The 17,092-nt window shown below is 41.9% G+C and overlaps 1 protein-coding gene across 1 annotated transcript in view; it reads left to right on the top strand.

The window, feature by feature from the left end:
• Window positions 1-17,092, top strand: part of LOC148008845 (DNA gyrase subunit B, chloroplastic/mitochondrial-like) — a 97,899-nt gene that overhangs the window by 27,236 nt on the left and 53,571 nt on the right. The window contains exon 5 of the mRNA XM_087673991.1: window positions 11,020-11,076. Coding sequence (XP_087530117.1) covers window positions 11,020-11,076 — 57 coding nt within the window. The remainder of the gene's footprint in view (window positions 1-11,019; window positions 11,077-17,092) is intronic.

The following is a 17,092-nucleotide window of genomic DNA, read 5'->3' as shown; positions in this document are numbered from 1 at the left end:
CCCCCCCAACCCAAAAGACTTGTTTGGTGAACGATTAATTAAGTGAACGACTGTCATAACAGCCTCTGCCCAAAAACCATGGGGTAATGTAGCATGAGACAGCATCGTATGGACCTTATCCTGTATGGTCCGATTTATACGCTCTGCAACTCCATTTTAGGGTAGATTATGAGGGGCAGTGAGCTCCCTCTTTATCCCTTTGCTGTCACAAAATGCCTGAAAGGCCTTGGATACATATTCCCCACCATTGTCAGAGCAAAGACACTTAAGTGTCTTATCTGTCTGATTTTCAGGCAATGCCAAGAATTTTTTAAACTTGTCAAGTACTTCATCCTTGCTACGAATAGGGTAAACCCATACTTTCCGTGTAGTATCATTGACAAAGGTGACAAAATATTTCTTTCCCCCTAAAGATAATCATGGCATTTGACATACATCCGAATGCACTAACTCTAGATGAGAAGATTTCAAAGAAAGAGACTTTTTGTGAGACGTCTATGCATGTTTGCCATAAATGCAATGGTCACAATGCTCAAAATCAGCATAACGAAGACAAGGCAAGTAACCCAAACGAGAAAGTACTTTCATTCCTGTTTGACTCATGTGTCCCAACCGTCCATGCCATAGAGAAACGCTTTGGTTGCTTAGTCACGGCAACAACATGGTCACGCACACTAGATACATAAAGTGGATACAAAGTATCACTTTTGCAACCTCTGGCAATAACCCTAGGTCCCTTACAGAACTTGCATTTTCCATCACCAAAGATGGTATGAAAACCATCATCATCTAGCTGCTGTGTGCTAATCAAGCTCTGCTTGAGCTGAGGTACATGCTGAAGTGTAAAGACAGAGCCACGCTGAAATTGCAACTGCACTGCGAATACCCGCAATGTCATATGCATAATTGTCCCCAAGATGGACAACACCATGTTGACCCCTTGTATAGTTAGAGAACCACTCACACGATGAGGGGTGACATGAAAGGAAGCACTTGAATCGAGGATCCAGGTATGCATGTCATCATCTGTATCTACAAGTAAAGCATGTGCACCAAAGTGTGAAGAGACAAAGAGTACGTCACTCCCACTATCACTGTCATGAGTGACTACATTTACCTCTTCAATTTTGACATTGCTCTTCTTAGGCTGATTGTCTTTCTTCTCTTCCTTGCTATCATTTGTCTTCTTGCCTTTTCCTTTCTCTTTCTTCCATTTGTAGCAGTCACGTTTAAAGTGACCCTTCTTGCCACAATGATGGCATTCAACATCTTTGGCACATGATTTATTGCGTCCCTTGATATCATATTTGCCTTTCTGTTGTGATTTGCCCCTAGTATGCAAAGCACTAGAAGACTTACTGGATGCATTGTCCTGTCGATTCATTTCTTCCATGAGTAGAGCACTCTTTACATCAGCATACAAAAGGATCACATTAGAATTGCTCATAGCAGTCCTGAATGTATTCCAACTCTCTGGTAGAGTGCAAAGAAATAAAGTAGCCTTAAATTCCTCATCAGTCATGAACTTCAAGGCATCCTGCTGGCTTAAAATGGAGTTAAACTCACTCAAATGAGTAGACATTGCTGTACCCTCTTTCATACGCAAATCCATAAGCTTTTTCAGCCAATACACTTTGCTTACAACACTCTTCAGTGCATACAGTTCTTCCAGTCAAGTCCATATAGCATATGCAGAATCCAAACCTTCAATATTAAACAGCAAGGCATCAGAAATCGTTAGCTCAATGGTTGAGCGTGCAAGCCCATTTAACTCATCCCAATCTTCCTGTTCTATATCCACAAGGTTTGCCCCTCTGGTTTAGATCAACTTTGTTTGCTTCTTTTGGCAACAGGATATTGTAGCATTGCTTTTGCCAAATTGCAATGTTATGTGCTCCTTCAAACTTCTTTATGTGCATGAGATTACTGCTGTCACTGTTGCCAGCCATGATTTTCAGCCCAAATGTGACAAAAAAAACAGCAATGCAGGCCTAAAACTGTCACCTAAGTGACCAAGGTACAAACAAGTACCAACCAGCAATAAGTGACCACATAGAAGCACAGATTTCAGATCTGTAATTAAATTTTTAGAAGCACCGAACCATGTGCTACGGCATTTCACAACTGAATACAGGTGTTCCAAGGGCATATACATCACATTACATGAGAAATCCCAAAATTTTAGCTGTAATTTCTGTTGTACAGCATTTCACAACTGAATACAGGTGTTCCAAGGGCATATACATCACATTACATGAGAAATCCCAAAATTTTAGCTGTAATTTCTGTTGTACAGCATTTCACAACTGAATACAGGTGTTCCAAGGGCATATACATCACATTACATGAGAAATCCCAAAATTTTAGCTGTAATTTCTGTTGTACATGTACTCACGGGCATAAAATTTGACACGAATGGTCAAAAGCCCCAAAATTTTTGTGCTCAAAGCATCAACCACACATCTGCATTTTTTTTTCTATCATGCATAGAACAGGCCAATTTCGCCAAAATAGAGCAATTTCAGCAAAACCCCCAAATTTACCAAGTGATGATGTCCAAATTGCGTGGAATTCAACATGCATGCACATAAAATGACCAAACGTTGCACAGAATTTGCCCAAATTGCAAAAGCCCCAAATTGGACGGGGTCTAATGTGCACTAATGTCGAGAAATTGGGTAAATTTCAGCCCAATTTTTGCTTGTACATGAAAAGCCCCAAATGTCGGGGACAAAATGCCACAAATTCCTGCAATTTCTGAGATAGATATCACTGTTGCATCTTGCTCGCACCAAATCTAGACGAATCCCCATTTTCCAAGTCTTGCATACACTAATTTCAGCAAAATTGAAAGAATTTCACTAAAATTGCGTGGAATTCAACATGCATGCATTGATGTCCAAATTGCGTGGAATTCAACATGCATGCACATAAAATGACCAAATGTTGCACAGAATTTGCCCAAATTGCAAAAGCCCCAAATTGGACGGGGTCTAATGTGCACTAATGTCGAGAAATTGGGTAAATTTCAGCCCAATTTTTGCTTGTACATGAAAAGCCCCAAATGTCGGGGACAAAATGTCACAAATTCCTGCAATTTCTGAGATAGATATCACTGTTGCATCTTGCTCGCACCAAATCTAGAAAAATCCCCATTTTCCAAGTCTTGTGTACACTAATTTCAGCAAAATTGAAAGAATTTCTCTAAAATGTTAAAAGGCCTAAAATTCCCAAGCAAATGTGCATCAACTTTGCAAATTCTGAGTCAAATTGTCCAATTCTGCATTAAGATTCCCAAATCGAGAAAATCCCCAAATTTCCGGGCCTAAACTGCCCAAAATCCTAACTGTGCCTACATGCATGAACGCTCGTCAGTGGGCAAAGGACTTGCTTGCAGGAAACCTTTGAAAAAATTAAAAATTTTCAAAGGGAAAATGAGGGATCCGTTCGCGTTGACCAACCGTAGTTGTCGTGACTTGTCGCATGCAGTCGCGTTGCAGAAAAAAGTGCCGTCTGATCATGCCTACGACTCCCACCAGTCACCTACAGTCACGTTTGTTGTCAGCGCTGCAGTTGTCATGTACAGCTCTCGCCAATCGTTTGCTGGTCACCTGACCATTGTTTGTCGATGTGCCCAATCTGGTCCTAGTCGTCTGCAGCGTGTCGTTTGGGGTCGTTTGCAGCGTGTCTTCAGGCCTGGTCGCCTGTCATTCGTCAGCTGCTGCAATCGACTGCCTCCCGCCTGCTTGCCAGGTCAGAAAACGACCTCACAACCTACTCGCCTTGGACTTGGCGCTTGGACACATGTCACCTCAACTGTCGACTGCTGTGCAAAAGGAAGCTTCTTCTCTTGTGCATACCCAATTCACACTTCTTGAGAAACGCGAACACCGTTACCAATGCTCTGATACCAGTTTGTAGTGACGGGTTAGGCACGAAGATCGAGACAGTTAGTCGTTACGCGTAGGGAGAGAGAGAGAGTGGGTGAGGGTGCAATAGTAGAGAGTGAGCACGTTTTTAGGTACAATGACGAGTGTGTACCTTTAGGTTTTTAGATAGATATATATATGTGTAAGTACAAGTGCTAAGGGTGTGTTTATACCCGAGCACATTTAAGGCACGAGGCCTTTATTCCCAACATTGGCGTGTCGCGTCAGTCATGCAACACGGCTGGTCGCCTGTCTCGTTGTGTGCTTGCAGACCTCTCTGTTCACCGGTCTTTCCCCGTCACGTTGTGCTTGCGCCTGCCTTGTCGCCCGACTACTGCGCTTGCGCCTACCTTGTCGCCTGATTGCCTCGTCATGAATGCTGCCCCGTCACGCACAACTCCCTCGTCATGCACAGCCCGTCAGCTCTGCTGGTCCGTTGTAGCCTAATTGGTCTTGACCGTGTCACCTAGCACCCGTCAGCTGCTTGTTGACGTCTGTGGACTAGGAAGCGTTGGGATTGTCTGCACAGAATCTTAAGCTCTGATACCAGTTTGACGGAGCTTGACGGAGTTGAGAGTGAACGCGACGGATAACACGTAGAGAGTAGAGAGGAGTAGAAAGGAGAGTGAGCACGACACCTGATGTCCGGTACAATGACTAGTGTATCTCTTTAGGTTTTAGGTTTTAGAGAGAGATATATATATACATATATGTATATATGTATATATATGTATATATGTATATATATGTATATATGTATGTATATATATGTATATATGTATGTATATATATGTATATATGTATATATATGTATATATGTACATATATATATGTACATACATACATACATACATACATACATACATACATACATACATACATACATAATGCATGCATGCTATATATATATATATATATATATATATATATATATATATATATATATATATATAGCATGCATGCATTATGTATGTATGTATGTATGTATGTATGTGTATGAAAGTATAAATGTGCTAAGGGTGTGTTCACATCCGTGCACATATAAAAGGCACAATGGCCCTTTATTCCCAACACGGTCGACCAGCTGTTGGCTATGGGGCTAGGGAATCTACAGTTGCAACATCGAGATCGTCCTCCTCTGAAAGGGATGGAGTGGGTTTCCTATGATTGTGAGGAGCTTCTTCATCGACAATCTACATCGAGGAACTTCATTGACATTGGAGTTTCTTTGGTGGGGGATGGGAAAGAGTTTGTGGAATAGATGGTGCACGAGCAAGAATGGGCATAACAATAGACAATAGCCTCGGAGGACCTTACATAAGAGAAGGGGAATAGAGCTTGTAAAGCTAGCTCTCCTACCAAATTGTCGCGAGAACAACCCTTGTAGAAGAATCCTTGATATAAACAACTTGCTCGGTGAAGACAACTCGAACTCGAGTATTAAGTCTAGTAAGGCCATAAATTGAGAGGAGGGGAAAGCCCAAGTTCAGAATAGAAAGGGCCTATGAAAGGGAGTGTGATGTGTGGTTGGGAAACAAAGGCATAGTGCCAACACCACAAATAGACACTGAGACAATGTCACCAATAAGGATTGAACCCTCAGAAGGGTATGTAGATCTTGTAACAAATCACCTCGTGAAGTCATATGACTAGAAGCCAAGGCCTCTCGAAAGATGAGGTAGCCATTGAAGAAGGCTCCTCCAACTCAACAATATGAAGGAACATTGACTCATGGGTAATTGCTAGAGTAGAGGTAGAAGGCTCAGATGTTTTAGGTGCATCCTTTGCTCTCGGATGAAGATGAGGGTACTTCTTCCAACATTTCTCGTCTAGATATGTCTCCTTCTCATAGTATGGGCATTTGGGCTTCTTCGAATCGAAGTCAAAGCTTGAAGAACTCTCTTATCATTTAGCCTTTGACTTTCCTTTCTTCTTTTTTTCCCCTCGCGAATTTGCAACAAAAGCTTTGGTGGAGGTGGATCCACTGGCAACCTCTTTGGCGCTCGTCATACCCCAAAACAAGCGGGGCAAGCTCCTTCCATAGAAGCTTCTCATGGGTCCTCGATGTAAGAAGGCTAGCATAGAAGACATCAAACTGGGGAGATTGCAGCCGAGTCGAAAGAATAATAGCCATATTCTCTGAAGAGATCATCCTGCCAAGGGACGCAAGCTCATCCCTCATATCCTCCAACCTCTTAATATGAATGTTCATAGAATCATCAACATTGAGCATTAGTAATTTTTTCTTGAGAGTAATCTGGTGGGCAAATGTTTTGTGATGATACAAAGAAGCAAGCTTTGTCTCCTCTTCCATCGCTGTCCGCAACTTGCGCACATATACTAGGACAAAATCGTGTAAGCTCATAAAGAGACAAGATCGGGCTCTAGAGTTGAGCCGATCCAGCAGAGAATAGGGTGGGAAACAAACTCCCAAAGATCGAAGGTATCAAGGATACACTCCACCTCACAGGACCAAAGCGAGTAGTTTGAACCATCAAGTTGGTCCTCTTTCGGTAAAGAAGGGAGTACAGGCACTTGTTTAGAGGGTGCCATTGATGGCATATGGAGGCTAGCAGTACGGGTCTTTTGTGAGACATGGAGAATGGGGAGGAGAGGGTTCCCAAACAAACGGGTTAGGTGACCTCCGTTCTTTACGATCAGCGCACTAATCTTTGCGATAATCTTACTACCGTTCGGAGGAGTGTTGGGAAGGTTCCTCATTTGTATCATCAAAGCCTCAAATTTGGTTGTAAGACATCTTCAAAATCCTGCAAGACACCCACAAGAAATTTGCGTTTTGGCGGTAGTTAGCCCCAAAACAAGAGGAAATGGCTACAGGATCAGGAGGAAGTCGATGTAGAGGGTCCGTTTGGGGGAGAGAGATTGTTGCCTACATAAGAAGCTATTGCCTTCAAGAAGAAAGGTGTGTTTTCAGCAAAATACTGATGTGGCAAGGCTTCCTGGCAGTTTGAGGTGGTCTCCTCATATGAGAAATCAGCTCTATGTCTCTCCTAGGATATGATACCATATAGAAGAAGGAATACAAACATAGAGGCAAAGGGACAAACAAAGACTGCATGAAAAGAAGAAATAAATTTGTATTGAACAAGGAAAGAATGTTGAATACAGAAGGACTGATCAATCCTTGCACACATTCCACAACGTTCGTGAGGGCACCAAATCAAGCTAATGATGACGACAACATCAGAGAGACGGAGGAAGATGACGGAGTCGGAGTGTGCACCTGCCAAGGAATGAGGAAGATGAATGCCAAGCGTGGGTGGGGCAGACTATGCAAAGCCAACTAACGGCAAATTTGGTCAAGTGCAATCTAGGGCCAATAATATGAATGACCAGCATTTGATGCTGGTAAAATGCTAGAAATGCTTTAAAAAATCCTGAAAATAGCGGACAATGTCCAGTAGGTGAGGGAAATTGCTGTATGTAGAAAGAGGAGAAAATGCACTGAAAGGCAATAAATTGACTACTCTAGAATGAGCTACCTGCTCTATCGAAACACGTGATATATAGGTTAGAGCTCTTAAAGTCCTCGCTTGACTCAGACAGAGGCTCATAGGTAGGGGATGACAAGGCATGACAAACATGAGTGATAATAGATGAGGCAATCTGGGAGTAGGTTGTAGGGATGAGGAGAGAGGTGATGTCACATGGACATGAAATTTGCTGGGAGTAGGTTGTAGGGATGAGGAGAGAGGTGATGTCACATGGACATGAAATTTGTAACTTATTTCTTTGGAACAATTACATTGTGCACATGTGAGGTGCAAGTTAAATTGTGGAGACAGGGATAGGCAAATCCTAGCTTGGGCAATGGGGGATATTGGTTGAAGTTGTGATGGACAAGTGCTAGTGGGTGCCTAGTGTTAGGTCTTGGCTTTAGCATTAAATGTGTCCTTGGAAATGACTTTTGGCATCATGGAGGTTAGAGAATTAAAATATTTAATCCTTTGGACTAAGGTTGATGAAAGTTTGAACAGTTTAAAGTCTAAAGGGCTAAGGGTTTAAAAAAGGTGGATGGGCAATGGCCAATTCTTGGGTAGTGTTAAGGAATTTTTAATTTCCATAAATTAGCAGTTGCTTGAAATTTAGTTTCTAGAGGCTGAGAATGCATGGGCAGGTTTGCGACTTTCCATGAGGAGGGGAAACATAGCATGCAAGGTTGGGGCAGCCCAGGGGAGCCATTTTGGGCTGGCTGGAGGCAAGAGAGAGTGCAATCATGCTGGGTGATTACTGCCGGTGGGTTTTCACAGCAAAAAAATACCGTTTTGCAGTTGGCAATGGCATTTGGGATGTTCCTGCTTGTATGGGCAACAGCTCTTTCCACATCAAGGACAGCAGGCAACCTGTTTTGAGGGCTGTGGGATAGCAGAGGACTGCTGTTTGGGCTCCATTCTTTGCTAGAATTGAAGATTTCTGTCTCCTCTCCTCCTCTCCTCTTCTTTTTGAACAAACCTGAAGATTTTCAGCACAAATTTCCTGTTACAGTCCTAATTACTGTTGGATTTACCAATTGTCTTGGAATGCATGCACAAAATCTCAGCCATGCATGAAGGGTAGTTGCTGTCAAAAAAAAGTTTTACAGCAGATCTGAAGAGAATTAGTCATCTGCAGCAGGGGTTGTAAAGAAATGCTCTACCTCAGAAAACACAAAAACAATTGGATGACAAACACATAGATTGATACATAACATAGTTAGGGTTAGGGCAATGCAGAGACAATGAACACATGGAATAATGAACAATGAATCTGAATATAATACAATGCTCAATGCAGCAAACACACTATGTAGTGAAGAATACTAGCCCTTGAACTCTAGAGTATTGAGAACTAGGATAGAGAGAATGAGTTGGAGAGTGTGTTATACTCTGATGGGTCCCAAAATGCAACAAGGCAGCCTTTGTGTGTGTTTGGCAGCTGCAAATGCAGTAGTAGGATGATGGATCAGTGACAGATGGGCAGCAAGGAGAGAGGGAAACTGCAAACGTAGATGATAATGATATGTGACAGCTTGCAGCGGATCTGGAACAGAAAACACAGCTGTCTGATGATGTGGCGGGCTGAAACGACAGTAGAAACAGTAAAACACAGGTTGGTTGATGATGTGGCAGGCTGGTTGGCAGCTGCAGACTGTAAATGAAGTAGTCTTTGCACATGTGGCAGCTGGCGACAGTAGGAGCAAGGGCCAATAGTAGTCGCTAGCAGTAGTCGAAATGGGGCTAAAAAGATCAGCAATCTGCAGTAGGTGGGACAACAATGGTGGACAGCTCTGGCTGAGATATCATCCGCTTACAAGGTGTGGACAACAAAGCTTTGGTATTTGCAAGCTGCAAAAACTAGATTTGTGTTGGATGGAGAGCAACATGCATATTTATAGAAAGTTTGGGTCTTCCCAACTAGGGTTTGTGGTTATGAGACAGGGACACTCTCTAGGAACACATTTTTTTAATAAAAGGTTTACTGAATTAATCAATTGAGTTTTGGGGCTGTTTAAATAAAGCTAATGCTTTTCTAGTTCAACAAGGGTGACTTGCATGCAATTGAAGAAGACCCACTTTGGTACCTTGATCACTTACATCAAGGAGCAAAATAGGGGAATTTGCTGCTGGTCATCTAGAGGAGCCAAATGTTCTAGATTTTGTAAGAGAATTGGCTCGCTCAATAGAGGAAGTGGATACTGAAAGATGCAATCGGCATCAGCTCTACATTATTTAGTGAAGTGTTAATTTTTTTAAACTTGTTAAATTATTGCTTGCTGTAAAATTTTGGTTAATCTAGTTGATCCTCACCCTTTCCGTCAAGGAAGACTGGTTTAGATGGGGTGTTGCAAGTTGCAGAATGATGTTTGTGATCCCCAATGTACCTTGTTGGGCATCCCAATCATGGTAACCATGAAATGCATTTCACGAGGGTTGAAACGTGAAGCACATTTCACTACTAAAACATTTTCATTGTGCAGTGTTTCATCTATCCGTTTCACAACAAGATAAAAGGGCAATTTCTATTAAACATTTGCATATGTAGTTTTAAATGTGTTATTCCACCGTGTGATGTGGCTTTTCATTTAGGATGTACATAGTGGTGAAATGTTTCAGGCTGAAACGCGATGTTTCAGGAGTGAAGTGTTTCATGGGTGAAATGTTTGTGCGGTTACCTTAATCCCAATACCAGTGGCAGGCTTGTTCTTCTGTGCTTCCCTAGGTGCTTTTTTCAGAGTACGGGAGTGTGGCAGGTTTGCTTTGGATGCATGATGTAACCTTTTTCTTCAACAAGATGAGATTTGCAAGCAAGATGCTCAATCCTTAACCAATTTAAGCACAAGATATGCAAAACAATGCCTAGTCTCAATGTGCATTACAGATTCTGAGTGTCTTTTGTTTTTAGGTGATAGACATATTGCAGTGGGCTTCAGACTTGGGGTTACCATAGCCTGTTCTTCAGCTATGGGATGGTAGCCCCCGTTGGTGCCACATCCCCCACCATGGCTTGGTGCTGCCCTTCCACTCTGATTGCCTTGAGGGGCTCTGTATGCGTAGTGATGTAGACTTTTCTGCTTCTGCCATGCTGTTGAGCCTATGTACTTATTTGATTGTTTAGACCGATATAATTAGGCACACTTTATCTTGCAAAAAAAGGAGTCTTACATGGTTTGCTGCACTCTTTCATTTGTACTGAGCTAGACTACTCCCGTTTTTCCAACTTCAATTGTCTTTTGTTTCAGTGATGTTAAAATAGTGTGGTACTTACCTGTATGTTTCTACCCAAACTGCCAATTGTAGGTGCATATTTGAGTCAAGACTGAGTTATGCAAGGATTGTACAACTGTTATAACCATGCATATGGCCATCAGTGAAACTTTATTGTGAACCTTCGTGGATGTTGGCAATAAAAAAGAATCATTTTTTGTATTGGCTATGTAAAGTTCACATGTTTTATGGATACATATTTTATCACAAAAGCGAGAAAGTTTTAGGCTAAAGTTGGGTAGGAAAGATGTTTTTCCGTTCATACTCGGTGGAAGTTTTTTGATGACTTGGTCTATCCTGGTGTTGTCTTGGTGGTTTTGGTCCAGATACCAACAGATCTGCATCCTGTAACGAAAAAATCTGCTCTCGAGACTGTCCTTACAGTAAGGTTTCTGATTCAAAGCTAGGACAAAGCTTTTTTGGTGTTTTGGTGTCAAAATCTGTTACAGTAATGTTTGCTGTTGTACACTGAAATGCTTTTTGATTCCAACCAAGGATACTGTTTTTTCCAGTGTGTTTTAAAGTACTCTTTGGTGAGAGGAGATTGTCTGTGAAAGCAGAAATACAAAGCCGCTTATCCCAAGGACAGTGCATAGTTATCATTAAATTGTTAGAGTTTTTCATAAAACCACTATGAGCTTGCTTTCCAAGTAGGACAGCTATTAAGATATCAAGTTTAGTTCGAGCACTATGCTAACTGGCTGTTGAGTAGGAGCTTTCAGTTGTCTTTAGATCACAACTCTGACTGACTGCGGTGATGTGTGGAAGTGGCTAGCCATAATTTATCATGTTTGGTAGCAAACTTTCCCAGGCCTTGGTTGTGCCATGTATACAGGGGACAGACTTTTATTTGCAGTAAATTATCTGGATGCTGACATTTATATTTTAGTCTCAAGTACGACTCACCTTGTTACTTGCATGAGTGGATAAGGTCTGCTCAAGGGAGAGAATAAGTATTCATTATTCATACCCTTGTCAATCCCTGAGCTTGCTGTGTCTACCCTTTTACCTCGATGACACTACTTCATGACTGAGGATTGTCAGCCACCAGTGTAGAAGTTGGGGTCTAGAAGTTTCCTACTGAGGTTCTGACATAGGATCTGGAACAGCTTTAAAGCCCACAAAGGCGATATGTTTTAGCAGATGGCTCAAACAGCTTTGTACTTCTACATGTAGTAGAACACGACTAGCACGGGTAAGTTGCCTTACCATGGTCTGTTCCAGGTACTGGTCACCAGAGAAGAGACTTGGAGACTAAATAGCAGAGTGCCCCTCTGCTTAGGAAATAGGGCAAGGTGCTCTCAGAACGGTCTTTTGAGGTGGTAGATGGATAGTACTCACTTGGCAAGTACTAGCATGGAATCCAAACTCGGGCCCTGAATTGGTATGATAATACATGGGCAGCTGGGCTATAAATCTCGTGAGATACACTGAGACTATCCTGGAGACACTAGATCCTCTTAGAGCTGGTTGCTTGTCAGAGGTAAGATGTTATCAGCAGCATCACAGCTTAGCATGTCAGAAAGGTAAGATGCAGATAGGTGATTGACTAGAAGAGGTGACTCCAACCGAGATTACCTTGATGATACAACTCTACATCATCCACACTCTTGTAGGATCCAGAGAGGATGAGTGAGTATGAAGAGGCCTTCTGTTGCTGTTGAGAGTCAGATCCCTTGTCTTCTGAGCAGGAGACGTTTATTGGCCATCTATATGGCTCCATGTGCTTCCCTCAACCCAGAAAACAAAATAAGTAAACTAGATCTGCTGCCCCTGAAACCAGCCTTCCTTCTTGGAATGGGTGGTGATAACCTGATTTAAGAGTTAATTACAACAATAAATAAATGCACATAAAATGAAATACACACTTTACCATAACATTCTTGGACAGTATACTCCCTGTTGGCCCCAAAACTGGCACCCCTTGCGGTATTTCTTTAGCTTTCATTCAATTGGAAGGAGTACAACTTGAGATTCTTCAATCTCCTCTTGCTAACCAATTGCTCTTGTTGTCATAAATGACCAGCAAGCCTTTTGGGTCATTTGCCCCTTGATTCACCCAGGACTTCTTTTCCAATTTGACCCTTGGCTGGCCAAATGCTGCCCCAAATCAATTCAGGATGGGCTGGCTCCTGAAATCCCTTGAGCCTTCAATCTTTGGCACGGATCCCAAGGTGGTTGCTAAACCCTAATTTCTGCTGTAAATTAGGGTTTATTGTAGAGATTACAGATCAGCCCACCAAAAATGGCTGAGATCTCCTCCGAATGGCTAAGAATTGCTGAGAATGGCTGAACATAGGCTAAAGGAGATGAGAGAATGCTGTAGAGAGAGAAAATTCTGAGATTTGTCACGAAGAACTGATCAAAATCAGTTGCTGCCTTGTTGTACCAGCCCCAAATAGATGCACCAACAACAATAGGAGCATCAGAGACTGCGATCTTCAGGAGAAAGTGCATCAGCAGCAATTGCCAGCTTCCCAAGGTCAAGAATATGCAATCTCCATCACCAAAATGGTCTCCAATGGCTGGCAAATGGCCCCAAAAGCTGGCAGTAACAGTCCAACACCTCTTTCCAACAGCTCCAAAATGAAAAAACGAGATTTCCCTCTCCCTTCAGCTCGATTTATCCTTTCCCCCACTTGCATGGGAAAGTTTTGCCAAGTGGCAGCTTTCTTAATCAAATTTCAGCAATTTTCAGTCATTTAATTAATTTTTAAAAGTAATTAATTCTGAAAATTAATTCAGCCCTTAATCTATACCCAAAAAATTGACCTTGCCCATCCAAAATTAATTGGCTAGGCCATTTGTAACTCAAAGTGATCCCATGCATTAATTGACTCTTGGACAAGCATTAATCCATTAATTAATGCCTAGTTCCTAGTGTCACCACTGACACTTAATGGCCAATTAATAGTCCTAGGGGCAAACTGGCACCAAAATTTACCTAGAATCTAACAAGTGTAACTTGTTACAACTTTTGCCTTTGACACCTATCTTTTTCACAGGGTCCTTCAGCCTTGAACTATGAAAAAGTAGCTTGCACCTTACATGTGCAACACATGTGCATCTCACATGTGCAACACATGTGCACCTCACATGTGCAACACATGTGCATCTTTTAATTGCACATTTGATTAATCTTTTAATCAAATGTCAGTTAAACATAAGCAAAGCATCAAATTCTCATGTCCTTGTGACAGCCCCTGTAACTGTATGAGTACTACTAACAATTTTCTAGCCTCAAGAAGATGCTGTCCTTCTTATTTCTGGTAAGCCTATCTTTATGCTTTTATGCTGGAATAAATACCCATGCTCTGGTCTAAGGGCATAGTGTTAAGGATTGACATGAATGGAGAGTCACTAAGGGTTCCCAGGCTAGGGGTTGCCTCGCCCTCTGGCTTGGAAAGTGTTGGACATACAACTCTACTCTCCACTTGTATAGTTGTCATTGTGCTCAAGTACAAGGTGGACCTCGGGTCGCCTAGACTGATCAAAGTCCAAACATTTCAGTAGTGGAGTGTGGACATCGGCAGCTAGGAAAGACCCCAGACGACTACCAAACGTTATTGACTATATTTAGCGGTCGATACGTCACATCCCTTAAAAATAATATAGTTTAAGATGTGGGCCTTTTGGATTGTCCAATAGGAAGGCTAGATGCTGATATCCATGGAGGGTAAATATTCTCTCTCCAAATCTTGGGTTTTTTGTTAAAGAAAGGGATAGTGAGGGGTTTAAAAAAGAGAGAATGAATAGTACAAAAAATTTGAGTTTCTCTCACCTCGTATTTCCTCCTCTTTTTTTGGATAATTTTTAATTGTCATTGTCTCTTAGTGGAGTAGACTACGGAGCAGAGGAAGAGTAAGGAGTTGAATAGCCTTTGTCTCTCGAAGGAGTGGACTAATTAGAGGATGGTATCCAACAATCATTGTTTCTCAATGGAGCAAACTGGAGAACCATGGTAGTGTACAGGTGAGTGGGAGCGACTGAGAGAGAGTACGATCTGATTTGGGTGTACCAACAATGTGTTGGTACACAAAGAATAAAATGTATTTATACTTGGGGCACGTAAGGGTGCATTTACATGTACAACTTAATAATACATGTGTACAATACACGGAGGTGAATAAAGGACCTTTAGATCCCAATAACCTCTCACTTAAAGGTCTGAAGTGAACCTTTGATCAACTCCCACTAGTCGTATGCAATGCTCATGCTGAGCCTTGTTTAGACTTTTAGTGAGAACATCTACAGGGTTGTCCTGTGTTTTGATCTTGATCAATGTGATTAGACCATCTTCCAGAATCTGTATGATAAAGTGATATCGCACATCTATATGCTTTGTGCGTGAATGATACATGGCATTCTTAGTCAGATACACAGCACTCTGGCTATCACATCCCAACACTGGAGTACTCATAGACATGCTGAGATCCTTTGCAAGTTTGCTCAACCATATAGCTTCCTTAGAAGCTTCAACAGCTGATATGTGTTCAGCTTCAGTAGTACTCAGTGCTACAATGTTCTGCAACCTGGAGCACCAAGAAACGGCTCCACCAGCAACTGTAAAGACATACCCGCTAGTGGATTTGTGAGTGTCCAAGTCACCTACCATGTCTGCATCACAATAACCTTGCAGACTAAGTGCACCCTGCCCATAGCAAATACACTTTCTTGTGTATCCTTTAGATATCGAAGAATACACTTGACAGCCTACCAATGTGTTTTGCCAAGATTTGACATAAACCTGCTGACAACTCCCATTGCATGAGCAATGTCTGGATGAGTAGTGATCATAGCATACATAAGAGAGCCACAAGCTAATGCATAAGGGACTCCTTTCATAGCATTGGCTTCCATGTCATCTTGTGGGCTATTAGCTTTACTAAGCTTAAGATGTAGAGGTAAGGGCACCTCAAGAGGCTTAGCTTCAGCCATGTTAAATCTGTCCTGTACCTTTTCAATGTACTTCTCTTGAGATAAGAATAACAATTTCTGCATTCTATCCTTGCAAATCCTCATGCCCAATATATGCTTTGCGTTCCCCAAATCTTTCATGGAGAAACTTGATTTCAGTTGATCTTTGAGAGCATCCAAGCTAGTCTTTCTTTTCCTAGCTAGCAACATATCATCCACATACAAAATAACTATGATGGGGTTGCCATCTATATCCTTTTTCATGTACAAACAATGATCTGCATGGCTGCATGTAAACCCATGAGAGAGCGTAAAAGTGTCAAACTTTTTGTACCACTGCTGTGGTGCTTGCTTCAGCCCATACAAGCTGTGTTTTAGTTTACACACCAATTGCTCTTTTCCAAGAACTACAAAGCCCTCGGGCTGTTTCATGTAGATTTTCTCATCAATGTCACCATGCAGAAAAGGTGTTTTCACATCCATTTGATATAGCTCTAAATCCAATACAGTAGTAAGAGCAAAAAGCACACGTAGAGTGGTCATTTTCACAGCAGGTGAGAACTCTTGGAAGTCAATCCCTTCCTTCTATGCATACCCTTTGGCAACTAGTCTTGCCTTGTACTTGGGTTTCCCATCAATTGTCTTTACTTTGTAAACCCATTTGTCTAGAAGAGGCTTTCTTCCTTTGGGCAATGACACAAGATCCCAAGTATCATTAGCATACATAGATTTAATCTCTTCTTGCATAGCTAGCTCCCACTTACACGACTTGGCCTCTTTATATGTAAGAGGCTCACCCTCATTTGTAAGCATCACATAGTGCAAAGAGGGGTGATACCTATGTGGCTGTCTTCTTAAGCATGTAGACTTGCGTACCCAATGATCTACATTCTCAGAAATCGGGTCTACATCTAGAGGTATGTCGTTTTCAGCATTTATTGGCTGCTATAAGCCATTTTCAGCATGCTGTTCATGCTGTATAACACCTTCATTTTCATTTCCAGCACTTGCATTTTCATAATCGGCATGTCTATCTCGCTGTACACGACCTCCTCGTGCTTCTATTTGCTGTCTATCATCATCTGGCTAAAAAATAATCGGCTGATCATCAGTTTCAGCCTGTGGTACAACATCAAAAGGCTCATCATTTGAAGCAATAGGTGGCTGCAAATTCTGAAATTTGACATTTTTCATGTCTTCATTAGAGGCTAAAGTACCTTTCAGCAACTTTGCCTCGTTAAGCACAACATTACGATTGCGAATAATCTTCTTGGACTGTGGTAACCACACTCTATAGCCAAATTCACCCTCATCACCATAGCCCATGAAAATGCCTTTGGTGGATTTCGGGTCAAGTTTACTCCTTAGCTCATCTCTAACATGCACAAAAGCATCACAACTGAATATTCGTAAATGGTCATATGAGGCCGATTTGCCATACCAAACCTCCTAAGGGGTGGCATTATTTAAGGACCTGTTTGG

Source organism: Lygodium microphyllum, unplaced genomic scaffold (assembly GCF_053477565.2).
Source record: "Lygodium microphyllum isolate KBCC unplaced genomic scaffold, Lygodium_microphyllum_v1.1.10 scaffold_63, whole genome shotgun sequence".
NCBI classification, from domain to species: domain Eukaryota; kingdom Viridiplantae; phylum Streptophyta; class Polypodiopsida; order Schizaeales; family Lygodiaceae; genus Lygodium; species Lygodium microphyllum.
The sequence above is the reverse complement of the archived record's forward strand: the minus strand, read 5'-3'. Positions and strand labels throughout refer to the sequence as shown.